Consider the following 12,906-nt stretch of genomic DNA (forward strand, 5'->3'; position numbering starts at 1 on the left):
AAGTGCGGTCTTCCGGCGGCAGCTGTCTCTGGGCGGGCCGAGGGAGGCTCCCGAGGCTGGGGGGCCGGGCCGGGATGGCGGCAGCGGCGTCCGGGGCCGGCGCAGGAGCGGCCCAAGAAAAGCAGTTCCCGCCGGCGCTGCTGAGCTTCTTCATCTACAACCCGCGCTTCGGGCCGCGTGAGGGAGAGGTAAGTGGAGCGGGGCCGCGCGCGGGCGTCCGTGGGTGGCAGAGGGCCCCGGGTAGGGGGCTGCCGGATGGGGTCCGGCCCGGGCAGCCGCGGGGTGCGCCTGGGGTCGTCGCTTGTCAGTCTCCCCTTATCGACTGGCCTTTATCGGACTGTTTTGTGCTGGGTGTGCTGCAGGGCCCAGACAACGCGGGCAGGGTCTGGTTGCAGGTCCCAGATCAGTGCCTGTGTATTGAGTGAAGGTTCGTCGGGTTAATCACACAGGTGGAGTCTGTCTTCTCTTTAACATCAACCCTGGATGATTCAAGTTGAGCTTTTGTCTTTGTTGCTGGAAGTCCCCCGCCTAGAAACTAAAACAAGAGTGGGAGACGGTAGTCCTGTAATGCAGGCTTGGCGGATCTTCGGAAAGTTTTCTTTTCCGAATTAATAAGTTAATTCGGATGGGAGCGGATGGTTTTGTTTTGTTTTTTTTTTATCATTACTTTTTTAAGGTGGGGACGGTAACTTCCTCAAAGGATGTCCGGCGCCAAGTTTTGTTGGCAGGAAATCACGGTCCTTTTAAAGGCTGCCAGTCCAAATGCTTGTGAACTTGCTGGGTTTAATTTGTGGGGAGGTGTATGTCTGTGCACGTGCACACACTTGTTTCTTACAAGCGTTGATGTATTACAAATTAGCATGGAGAAAGAAATCCAAAGATGGAGTTTTCAGCATCGTTGTCTAATTTAGTTCAGATGGCATACGACTTAGCAAATATCACAATTGCCTTTCATGCAGGTGGGCGTTTGTTACACCCTAAAGAGAAGATAATCTTTGTTTTTCTAAAAGGGGCCTTTGTTTTGTCTTGCCAGCTAGCACATATGACATGAGAGGTTGATACCAACTATTGTCGACAGCTAAGACAGACAAACTGCTTATGTCAATGTTGTGATTCTCTCTCTCCATACTTTAGGAGGAAAATAAAATTTTGTTTTATTATCCAAATGAAGTAGAAAAGAATGAAAAAATTAGAAACGTTGGATTATGTGAAGCTATTGTACAGTTTACAAGGTAATATCTTTCAATGTGCTTTTGCAGAGCTCAGTGAATTCTTAAAACCTCCACTGGGGGATTGTCGCTAACATATTCTTTTACCGTTTTTAGGACCTTTAGTCCATCAAAACCTGCAAAATCTTTACATACGCAGAAGAACAGACAGTTCTTCAACGAACCAGAAGAAAATTTCTGGATGGTCATGGTATTTACATATACAGTACACTTTTCTGAATTTGTATTATACAGTTATGGGTGATCTTTACCGTCAGGAATTCAGGGAAGTCCTCTGGTCATTGCATCAGAGGAGAGTTACAGTACTGCAGCTGCTGCTGCTAAGTCGCTTCAGTCGTGTCCGACTCTGTGCTACCCCATAGACGGCAGCCCAAAAGGCTCCCCCATCCCTGGGATTCTCCAGGCAAGAACACTGGAGTGGGTTGCCATTTCCTTCTCCAATGCAAGACAGTGAAAAGTGAAAGGGAAGTCGCTCAGTCGTGTCCGACTCAGCAACCTCATGGACTATAGCCCACCAGGCTCCTCCGTCCCTGGGATTCTCCAGGCAAGAACACTGGAGTGGGTTAGTTACAGTACAGTCAGTAGCAATTTAAAAATCAAACTCCTGTTTGGTGTATTTGTTTTTGGGGGCTCCTTTAAGAAATTTTGGTGTTGGGACGTGTTCAAGTTTATTTAAGTTAGGGGAAAATTTAAAAACGCATATAATTGATTTCTTAAATCAAAATTTGTAGGTTGTTCGGAATCCTATCATTGAAAAGCAAAGTAAAGATGGAAAACCAGTTGTTGAATACCAAGAGGAGGAGTTGCTGGTAATGTGTCATTTTTTATTTCATATTTTTAGGAAAAAAATTGTTACTATCTTGAGTGACTGACTTGTTCAGATTTAACTTCTGTCACTTTGGCAGAAGTTTCTCAAGGTCAGCACAGGGGAATGTTGTGCTTGTTGTTTCCATGAGCACAATCTTATAAAAACGTGTATGTGCTGTCTCTTACCACTGCCTTCCTCTATTCATCCGTGTTTGAAGCCCTCCTAAAAATTAGACTTGTTTGCTCAGTCTTGTCCAGCTCTTTGCAACTCCATGGACTTAGCCTGCCAGGCTCCTCTGTCCATGGGATTTTCCAGCCAAGAATTACTGGAGAGAACTGCCGAACTAGGCTTCAGTTCAGTTCACTCGCTCAGTCGTGTCTGACTCTTTGCGACCCCATGCATGGACTGCAGCATGCCAGGCTTCCCTATCCATCACCAACTCCCAGAGCTCGCTCAAACTCATGTCCATTAAGTCAGTGATATCTATCCAACTATCTCATCCTCTGTCATCCCCTTCTCCTCCTGCCTTCATTCTTTCCCAGCATCAGGGTCTTTTCCAATAAGTAAGTTCTTCCCATTAGGTGCCCAAAATATTGGAGTTTGAGCTTCAGCATCAATCCTTCCAATGAATATTCAGGACTGATTTCCTTTAGGATGGACTGGTTGGATCTCCTTGCAGTCCAAGGGACGCTCAAGAGTCTTCTCCAACGCCACAGTTCAAAAGTACGAGTTCTTGGGCGCTCAGCTTTCTTTGTGGTTCAACTCTCACATCTTCACATGACTACTAGAAAAACCATAGCTTTGACTAGACGGACCTTTGTTGGCAAAGTAATGTCTCTGCTTTTTAGTATGCTGTTTATGTTGGTCATAGCCTTTCTTAGGCTTACGGGTTCATAATTGAATTTAAATACCTCTTTGTTTCAGCACACAACTATTATAGGACCATGTGTATGAGCGTTATATTGCTTTACCAAGAGTCACTATACCTTTACTTTGCAATCGATAATTTTTTTGTTTTCCCTCGAATGAGATCTGTGCTGTTTCTGTGGTGTTTGTAGGACAAGGTTTACAGTTCGGTGCTCCAACAATGCTACAGCATGTACAAGGTAAGCACGACATGTTCTCTAGGTTGAGAGTCTAGCCGATTACCCCAATTTACGTGGGTCATTTAAAATGATTCTTAATTCTTTATCAGGACTGTAAGGTGACTACGTGTCTGTTATGGGGAGGAAATAATGGGGCCTGTGAAGCAGTATTGAGGTTTATGCCTGTACCAATTCATGCAATAAAGAGCCCTTTTCTCTTCCCCGACTTGTCCTAAGAGTATATCTGCATCAGTGAATGATAGAGTCCATGTTCTTAAGGAAGGTAGAGAGTGCAAAGATTTGTACGATATAAGAAGTCTAGCAATATTATTTATATAAAGTGAAACTTAGATGTGAGTTCAGGTTTTTTAAAAATGCCCAGAACAATTGGGTGATTTTACATAAATTTCAGTATCCCTTAACAGTGTTTTGGTATTTTGTGACTTATAACTCAGACTTTCTAATGTAAGTATTTTCTATATTCAAAAAGAATTGCGGGATGAAATAAGCAGAATTATGTAAAAGAGAAAGAAGAACTTGTTACATTGGGAAATTGAAGGACAAAAATTTTTTTTTCTTAATCTTTTACACCATTAGCTTTTTAATGGTACATTTCTAAGAGCCATGGAAGATGGAGGTGTCAAGCTCCTAAAAGAAAGATTAGAGAAATTCTTCCATCGAGTAAGTATTCGGAATTTTATTTGTAATCTTGGTAATTATCAAACTGACTGTTAGAGAAATACAGACAAGTTTGCTTCTCACATACAAACAAACCTAGAAATTGGAGTTGGCGTGGAGACTCAGGCATAGTGGGACGGAGTCAGACCAGTGAGGAAATAGGTTAGATTTGTTTTTTTTTTTTGTTTTCCAGTTTTAACCTTTAGTTTATTTTTTATTTATTTATTTTGCCACATGGCAAACGGGACCTTAGATCCCCGACCGGGGATCAGACCTATGCCCCCTGCATTGGAGACCCAGAGTCAAACACTGGATCGCCAGGGAAGTCCCTTGGTTTGTGCTCGTGAATCAGAGCTTCCTGACAGTTGTGCCCAGCTCCTTAAAGCACCTTGGAGATGTCTTCTGGCTTCATCCTTGACCCACCTGTGTCTGTCAGTGTGGGCTTACTCCAAAGCAAAGCAAACTTCTTGGGGTGGATTGGTTAATTAGCAAAGTCGCACGTTCTCATGGATCGTGTTCATTAAACATGCGTCATCTATACTGACTCAAGGTGAAGTGTGCGGCTGTAACACAGATTTTTTCCCCTTAGTGGTCATGAGTGTGACCTTTCTCCCCCTACATTGTTCTCCTTTTCCTTCAGTGTCAATTTTGCATATTTTACCCTGAAAAAAGTGAAAGTGTGAGTCACTCAGTCATGTCCAACTCTTTGCAACCCCATGGACTGTAGCCCACCAGGTTCCTTTGTCCATGGAATTCTCCAGGCAGGAATACTTCCCAACCCAGATTCTTTACCATCTGAGCCACCAGGGAAGTATCCCTGGTCAAATTCAGTGTGTCTTAGAGGAATGAGTCTCAACTGATCTTTCTCCCGGTACTACTTTAATGTCTGTTTTTCAATTATTTTGTTTCTATGAATTACTTTTCTTTGTTTCTTCACTTTAATGATCATAATCATCGACTCTGACTGTCCCCTGGTTCCTGTTCCGTCTGTATTCCTCTCCTGTCCACCATCACTGACTGCATGCCTTCCAGTGTGATGTTAGTATAACGTGGTCCATAATACCATGTGCAGAGGTCAGTCGAATCTGCATAGCACTAATAAGGAATTAACACCTCAGAGAGAGAAAACACAGCTGAAAGGACACTAATGACATTGAACTTAATTTTTTGAAATTGGTATTGATTCCATATCCAGTTCCCTGTGGTTCACCTCCATGTTAATCTTGTAAATGTGCTGTTTGCTAGTGTGTAATTGTACCACGAATTAAGACTGTTATTTTCAGCTGCCAGAGTACTAGCTTCTATGTGCTATTAGTTTTATGCTTTATTTTTTTCCTGCAGTATTTGCAAACGTTGCATTTGCAGTCCTGCGATCTACTCGACATATTTGGTGGGATCAGCTTCTTCCCATTGGATAAAATGACTTATTTGAAAATCCAGTCCTTTATTAACAGAATGGAAGAAAGCCTGAGTATAGTCAAGTACACTGCCTTTCTCTATAATGATCAACTCATCTGGTAGGTACTCCCATCTTTTAGGATCATAAAAACAGCAGTGACTGGATTGATAGCAGGTTGTCAAACTGGAAATAACAGCCGGGGGTGGGGGTGAGAGTGGGGTGGGGTGGGACGCGCCTTTTTAGATATTGTCAAAATAAGGCAGTGATTGTTTAAACCAAAATTAAGGTAATTTTGTTTAAAATTACTGAGCAGGGGAGTTTAAAACTGGTTCCATGAATGATGGAGAAAATGTTAGGTTTACGACTCCCATTTTGATTTTGGTATTTTTCCAAAAACATCTTCAAAGAACTAGCATAGTAAATGTGATTTTCATAGTTTCTTTTAAAGAAGCTACTATTTTAAAACATCCAAGAAGTTAAAGGTACTATAAAATCAGGAAATTAACTCGCTGTCATCAAGCTATATTTGGGTCTTGTCTCCTAGGGACAAAAACATAATTTCTTTGATAAAAGTGTTGCTACTTAAGAAGCAAAGATAAACTATTACTAAATGTTCTCAATGACCGAAGACTAACCCCGGAAGAGCTGTGTGAATGTGCATGAGCCCTCGGGGGCCCCAGCCTCGTTGGGGGCTGAGCTGTTTGCAGCTGAGGGGGGGTCTGCCCTGGAGGAGCCACTGAGGTTCCTGGGGGCGGGGCCCGCTGAAGGCCCTCTCGCTCAGAGCCATTCTGTTTTGGGGTTTGTGTTTCGGGCTCCTCGTTTGTGCTCTGTGAATGTTGATGGCAGGGAGTGTTCCTGTGCTGACAGACCAGGCTGCTAACATAACCTGCGACTTCCCTGGGAAAGAAGAGAGGGCCTCAAGGGCCTTGGGGGTGTCACGCAGAGGCTTGGTTTCTATCAAGGGAGATTTCAATTTAATAGGAAAAAAAAAAACCCCAGATACAGACTCATTGTTTATATCCTTACCTGAAAAACTGATTTTTTGGAGAAGGAAATGGCAACCCACTCCAGTGTTCTTGCTTGGAGAATCCCAGGGATGGGGGAGCCTGGTGGGCTGCTGTCTATGGGGTCGCACAGAGTCGGACACGACTGAAGCGACTTAGCAGCAGCAATGACTATATAACATCCAGCTGAAGACTAGCCAGGAGGGTACTCTTTCAGCCCCCTTCTGATGCCTGTGTCAGAAGCTTTCTCTGTCTCCTTTATACTTTAATAAAACTTTATTACACACACACACACACACAAAATGAAAAACTGATTTTGGATCAAGTCCAACAACGCCTGCTGGATTCTCTGCACTTTTCCACGTGCCACTTACTTTTGTCTCATTTCAGAGTGGATGGTTTCCCTGAAAGTTTGTTTCTTTCTCTGCCCACTTTTTGCCTACTCTGAAATTGAGAGAATTAAAACCCACGTACATGTCTGAGACATAACAGGACCAAGTTCCTTGTCCACAGCGTACACTGTATTCAGGGTGGTGGGTGAGAGAAAGCGTGACCAGTAGCCCAGAAATCTGGTACCTGGAGCAGAGCGGCCATCAGCTGCTGACGCTCCCTGGATAATCCCACGTAAAGAGTCAGAGATGATGTTTAATCACAAAACAATGGGAAGACGGAAGACCAATTCCAGGCTTTTAACACAGTACTTTTCTGATGTTGCAGGAGTGGATTAGAACAAGACGACATGAGAATTTTATATAAATACCTCACCACGTCTCTGTTTCCAAGGCATATTGAACCTGAGGTAAGATGGGGTACTAATCTCTAGAGAGATGGATAAATAGGTACTTAGGGGAGTGGAGGGACGTGGTGGGGGGCAGTTCTCATCTACAGTTTACACTGTTAGTGTGATGTTCAGTGATGGAGCTGTCTGTCGGTATCCACGGGGGCGTGCTAAGAAAAACCCTGATACAATGTAAACGTTACATAAGTAGGTGCCAGCATGTGGCAAATTCAAATTTTGCTTTTGGAAACTTTGAAGCTTTTTCTCCCTGTTTTCAACCTGCAGTTGGTTGAATCCAGGTAACATGGAATCTGCAGGTGTAGAAACCTCTTGTGTCACTTAGCATGGAGAGCTACGTATGCCAGCTTTTCTGCATTTTGTTCAAATGCAGCTGCAGAGGTGTAAGAGGGAAAACTGGATCTTTAGGCTGGGTTCTGGGAGCTCTCAGAATGCCCGCGATCTTGGACAAAACAGTGGTCTTTGCACCTACAAACAGGAGATCCAGTCCTGAGTTGATTTTATACTGCCGCCTGGCTTTTCCACTATGGCACTGACTCTCCCACTTTTCTGCAGAAAACTGTAAATAATACCACAGTGCTTTCCCCAAAGCATCCATTTTTAGCTTTAATTAGGTAAAGTATTCATAAGCCATGAAATTATCATTTTGACCCAAGGGTGAATGCACGCACACGTGCACACACACACTCTCCCTTGCTCTATTTTTTAAGGCCATGCCTTGAAACAGGAAAATATCTTTCAGATAAGAAATCTCAAGGTTTTGAGAAGGACCCAGTCCTGCCCTGACTTCCCTTCTAGGTAGTTTGAATACAGTGGCTCACGTTGCTGGAGTATATGCTGTACACCAGACACAGTATACATACCCAGAAAGCTTGCGTTATCTCATGACATCCTGAGAGCTGGGGACCTCACCTCCATCTTACAGAAAGGAGACCCCCATGACTCACCCAGTGCCCCCCAGCTAGTAAGCGACAGAGCCAGGACTTGATCTCTGGGTCCGCTTGATGCTAAAGCACCTGCTTTCAAGCACACCCTCAGAAGGACCCTCAGGAGACTTTCCCACGGAGGGGCGGTGCTGTTGTAGCAGCTGCAAGCTCTTGCTGCTTTATTAAACGTCTAAAGAGCCAGACTTCTAAAACAGAAGCGTACAACAGGGCAGCGGGAACACGGGCACGGGAGGACTTGTGTCAGTGCAGGCTGCGTCTGTGAGAGTTAGCTGTGTGTTTTTACTGTCAAATTTGACAGTGCTTTTCAGTCTTTCAAGTTGTATGCTAAAACCTTACATAGGCTAGAAGAACATCAAAAAGTTTTAGAAGAATAAACTTCAGCTAACATGCCTGTTAGATTTGGATTTTTTTTTTTTTTTTCATTTCCTACACATATTGAAATAGTGTATCTTCAGCAGAAGAAACCAGGAATGTGATACAAATAAAAACCTACAAGGAGGCACAGTGTCATGACCAAAGGCAGGGACTTTGAAGTCAGACAGGCTTGGGTTTGCTACCCGGCCCCTCCACTCAGGAGCTGGCCGCATTGGTGAACTTCTTCAAACTTCAGTTTCCGCTTCTGGAAAATTGGGAGAGGGCATTCCCCACAGGGTGTGAAACAAGATGAAATTGAGTAATTGATGTCATTGCCTAGCATGCGTCAGCCTTTGGTTATTGCTGTCAAGCCCGTATGTGGAACTTGGGGTACAATGAAGTTCTGGTTAAAACCAGTGAGTCCTTTCTGTTCCTCTGTAATCCTTCTCCCCCTGCCGCTTTTTTTTGGTGGGGATGAATATGGGAAACTGATACAGATACATGGCATGGAGTCAACCAGTAGATACGAATGCTGTTTCTCAAAGCGTTGAATATAGAAAATCTAAGAAGTCACTTGTCGATGTTAAATCTGTTTACAGTTGGCGGGAAGGGATTCTCCAATAAGGGCAGAAATGCCAGGAAACCTCCAACACTATGGAAGGTAGGACTCCTGCCCTCTGATAGACAGTACTGGATTTTATTATCTTTTCTGGTAAAGATAAAATCACAAACACTGAACTGCCTTTGTGCTGCTTTGCTGACAATAATCAGCAAAGGAAATCCTTTTGGTTGCAATGAATTAAAACTATTCTTTATTTTCTGATATGGTGTTTTCTAAGTAGTGTCTAGCTTCCCCCAAAAAAGGGGGTGTGTATTACCACCCTTTATAGGAATGCACTGTTTATATATTCCTGCTTATATCTGCCTGATTGAATCAACGCATCTCTGTGCTTGCTTTTCAGATTCCTCACTGGCCCCTTGAACCTTAATGATCCAGAAGCAAAATGCAGATTCCCCAAAATTTTTGTAAATACAGACGACACTTACGAAGCTCTGCACTTAATTGTTTATAAGGTAACAGTCGTCTCTCGCTCCAGGGTTACAGGTCGATGCTAAAGTAGATCTTTCTGGCACAGCTTCCACCAGGTACACCAGTTGGTGTGCAGGCCTCTCACATGATCCTTGAAACAGTGTCCTCGCACGTTCTGGTTACTGTAAAACTCGAAATGGGTGCTTTCTGGAGTAAGAGGTTTATTTTCAGTCCCCGTGGAACAGCTCCGTGATTTGTGAGAGGGTCACTGTCTGCGGCCATGACTCACAAGTCCTGCATGTGGACAGGTCAGGCCGTCAAGGCCACTGTCGTTTGACGCCTGCCCACCCTTCAGTGGATTCTGCCTCCGCTCTGCTTTTAAAGCTGTGGGCTTGCTGATTCACAAGGATAGTCTGAGTTTCCGTCGGGATACTGTCTCGTCAGGATGTAAATTTACGTTAAAGCTGTGGGCTCGCTAATTCACGAGGATGGTCTGAGTTTCCGTCGGGATACTGGCTTGTCAGGATGTAAGCTTACGTTGTGTGGTCACTACACTGTTTCAGACTCTCTGCGACCCCATGGACTGTAGCCCGCCAGGCTTCTCTGTCCACGGGATTGCCCAGGCAGGAATACTGGAGCAAGTTGCCATTTCCTTCTCCAGGGGATCTTCCTGACCCCGGGATTGAACCCATGTCTCCTGCATTGCAGGTGGATTCTTACCACTGAGCCACCAGGGAAGCCCCCTGTTTATGTCAGGTTGGGTGGTTTCTTTTTGGCTATGTTGGGTCTTAGTTGCGGCACAGAGGGTCTTTGATCTTCGTGACCAGGCTCAGGCTTCCAGCTGGCCTCTGGACAGTCGTGCAGACGGCACAGTGCCTGTTTCTCCCAGCAGAGCCAGGTGACAGAGCGCAGGGCGTGTTGCCTTCCAGGGAGGCTCACCCAAGCCTTGACATCCAGAGACTGGGTGCAGGCCCCGCTGACCACCCTCGTGGCCGACTATCTGTAGCTGGCCTCCCAGAGACCTCCCAGAGGCTCAGCTGACCTGCGTGAGCTCAGGGCCATGAGGGGTTGCTGGTCTGTTTTCTTTCGTTTTGAAGTCTTCCCTTTGTCCGGTTTTGGTATAAGGTTGATATCCTGTTTTTGAAGGCTTTCTGGAGGACAGGTGTGAATTCTTCAAATGTTTGGTTACAGTAAAGCCACCTACGTCTGGACTTGTCTTTGGGGACGTGTTTAACTCATTAATCTCTTTACTTATTATTGGTCTTTTCTGATTTTCTTCTCCTCTGAGTCAGTTTTAGTAGTTGTATCTTTTTAGGAATTGGTCTATTTTAGGTTGTTCAAGTTGCCGGTGTCAGTGTTGTCATAATATATAGGCTCGTACTATTGTCTTCTAAAGTCGGTAGTGCGGTCTCCCCTCTCATTCCTTTTAGTCACGTGCGTCTTTTCTCTCCTTGGTCTAGATGGGCCAGCTAAAGGTTTTTCAGTTTTGTGGTTCTTTTCAGAGGATCATCTTTTGGTTTCATTTTTTCCTCTTGTTTTTCTGTTCTCTGTTCCAGTTTATTTCCGTTCCAGTCATCATATCCCTCCTTCTGCTTGCTTTGTGGTTGGTTTGCGCTTCTTTTTTCCAAGCTCTTAAAATGGAAGGTTGTTACTGATTTGAGGTCTTGCTTCTTTTTTAATATATGTATTCACAGCTGTAATAAAAGACTAAAATACTAAGTTGTAGTAGATTGCCTTTTATAAGCGTTTCTCCATCTGCTATCTGCCCTGAGGAAAATTTCCCTCTGGAAATTGATTGTTTTTTATATTTTTCTCCAATTACGATGTTTCCCTGGGGAGAGAGATTATTAATATGTGAATCAGGGCGGTGAATCGGGCAGGATTATCCGTGAGTTGACGGTTGTTGAGAAAGTGATGGTCCTTGGGGTTCGTGTGTTACTTTTCCAAGTACATTTTTAATGTATTTGAAATTCTTCAACTTTTTTAGTAGACTTTAAAAGGGCCGTTTTTTTGTTTTCTTTTCTTTAAATAAATTTCTAAGGGGTCAGGCACACAAATGTCCGATGGCAGACACAAGGGAGGCAAGCTGGGTCGGGGTTCAGGACCCTGTGTCACACAGAGGGGCCGCGTCCCAAGGAGACCAGGTGGTGGCCAGAGGGAAGAGCCGTGGTCCCAGGTCTCTCGATGCCTGAGGAGAGGCTGGAAATTGGGATTTTGGTAGCAAACTAGTTGGCATCTAAGTCAGAATGACTTGAAACAAAAAGAAAGACCTATATTGGGTGGAACCGGCCTGTAAGCCACCCAGTCTGCAGCCTCTTTATGGGCAAATAGTAATTACCATTCAGTTACAGAGGAGCATAAATGTCATCAGCTTTGACTACGCACACATGAAGTGAGAGCTGAACAAGGCTGAGAAGGGGAGGTGCGGAGAGGTCCAGGGACACGGGGAGGTTAATGCCCTCATGAAAGAGTGGCTGTGACTGGAGGCGTGAGGACTGAGCCGTCTGAGGCTGCAAGGTGACCGTCCAGCGGAGGAAGTAGAGTGGCTTAAACCGGGCAGGGGGCAGGGGTGATGGCTGAAGAGGAGCCGCATCCGTCATGACAGCCAGGGTGATGGTGCTGTAGCCGTATTATCTAGACAGTCACAGTGGTTGCCGGGGGAGCAGGCCTCAGAAGAGGAAGTCTTTTGCATTTTCATCACAAACCTGTATTTTTTTTTTGGCTGCCTTGAGTCCTGTGGCACACAGGCTTCTCTGCTTGGAGAGCACGGACTCTAGAGCATGTGGGCTCAGTTGCCCCAAGGCACGTGGAGTCCTAGTCCCCCGACCAGGGACTGAACCTGTCCCCTGCCCTGGAAGGCAGATTCATAACCACAGGCCCACTAGGGAAGTCCCAAGCCTACATGTTCTGTTTTGGCCTTTTTTTTTTTTTAACACTATTACACGACTTTGATAAATGTAAATATTTTTTGGCTGTTCTATTTACGCTCTGGCTTGCTGTAGGTTCCCGCTACTTACTCCCATCAAAACTGCAGTATTTGCTATAATAAAAAAGCAAGCCAGGTGACATTAATTTACTGGGGTTTTTTCAAAAACACACAAGCAGATTAGAATAATGAATACGCAGGTACGTATCACAGAGCTTGATTAACATTATGGTGATAATATCTCTCGCCTCTACACATTTTGCTTTTTTGTTAGCGCATTTTAAGTCATCCTGTCATTCCCCTCAGAGTTCATTCTGCATCTCTAACTACTAAGGGCGTCTGTGTTAGCGTCAGCACTGCCATTATCCTGCCTGACCAAAATAATACTTCCCTAATATCATCTAATATCCAGCCCCATCTAGATTCCTTCAGCTGACTTTGGAAAGTCCTTATAAAGTTGATATGTTTAAAAAAAGATTCAAACGAGGCCACTGCGTTCGGTTATTTCAGTCCTCTTTTTGTACCACGTCCTAATCTTGGTTTCTTTCACCCCAGGCCATGAGCGCAGCTGTGTGCTTTATGATCGATGGTAGGTACGCATGTGTGTCTGAGCCTTGTCTCTTTACACTTTGCTCCCTTCCATTCCTGAA

General features: G+C 44.6%; 1 protein-coding gene across 1 annotated transcript in view; it reads left to right on the forward strand.

The window, feature by feature from the left end:
• The window catches only part of CCZ1 (CCZ1 homolog, vacuolar protein trafficking and biogenesis associated), a 16,207-nt gene continuing 3,301 nt past the window's right edge, over positions 1-12,906 (forward strand). Inside the window, exons 1-11 of the mRNA XM_019988041.2 lie at positions 1-188; positions 1,135-1,232; positions 1,326-1,419; positions 1,961-2,038; positions 3,096-3,143; positions 3,720-3,803; positions 5,142-5,317; positions 6,921-7,002; positions 8,900-8,961; positions 9,263-9,374; positions 12,812-12,845. Coding sequence (XP_019843600.2) covers positions 75-188; positions 1,135-1,232; positions 1,326-1,419; positions 1,961-2,038; positions 3,096-3,143; positions 3,720-3,803; positions 5,142-5,317; positions 6,921-7,002; positions 8,900-8,961; positions 9,263-9,374; positions 12,812-12,845 — 982 coding nt within the window. The 5' untranslated portion in view covers positions 1-74. The remainder of the gene's footprint in view (positions 189-1,134; positions 1,233-1,325; positions 1,420-1,960; positions 2,039-3,095; positions 3,144-3,719; positions 3,804-5,141; positions 5,318-6,920; positions 7,003-8,899; positions 8,962-9,262; positions 9,375-12,811; positions 12,846-12,906) is intronic.

Source organism: Bos indicus, chromosome 25 (genome assembly GCF_029378745.1).
Source record: "Bos indicus isolate NIAB-ARS_2022 breed Sahiwal x Tharparkar chromosome 25, NIAB-ARS_B.indTharparkar_mat_pri_1.0, whole genome shotgun sequence".
Classification (NCBI taxonomy): Eukaryota; Metazoa; Chordata; class Mammalia; order Artiodactyla; family Bovidae; genus Bos; species Bos indicus.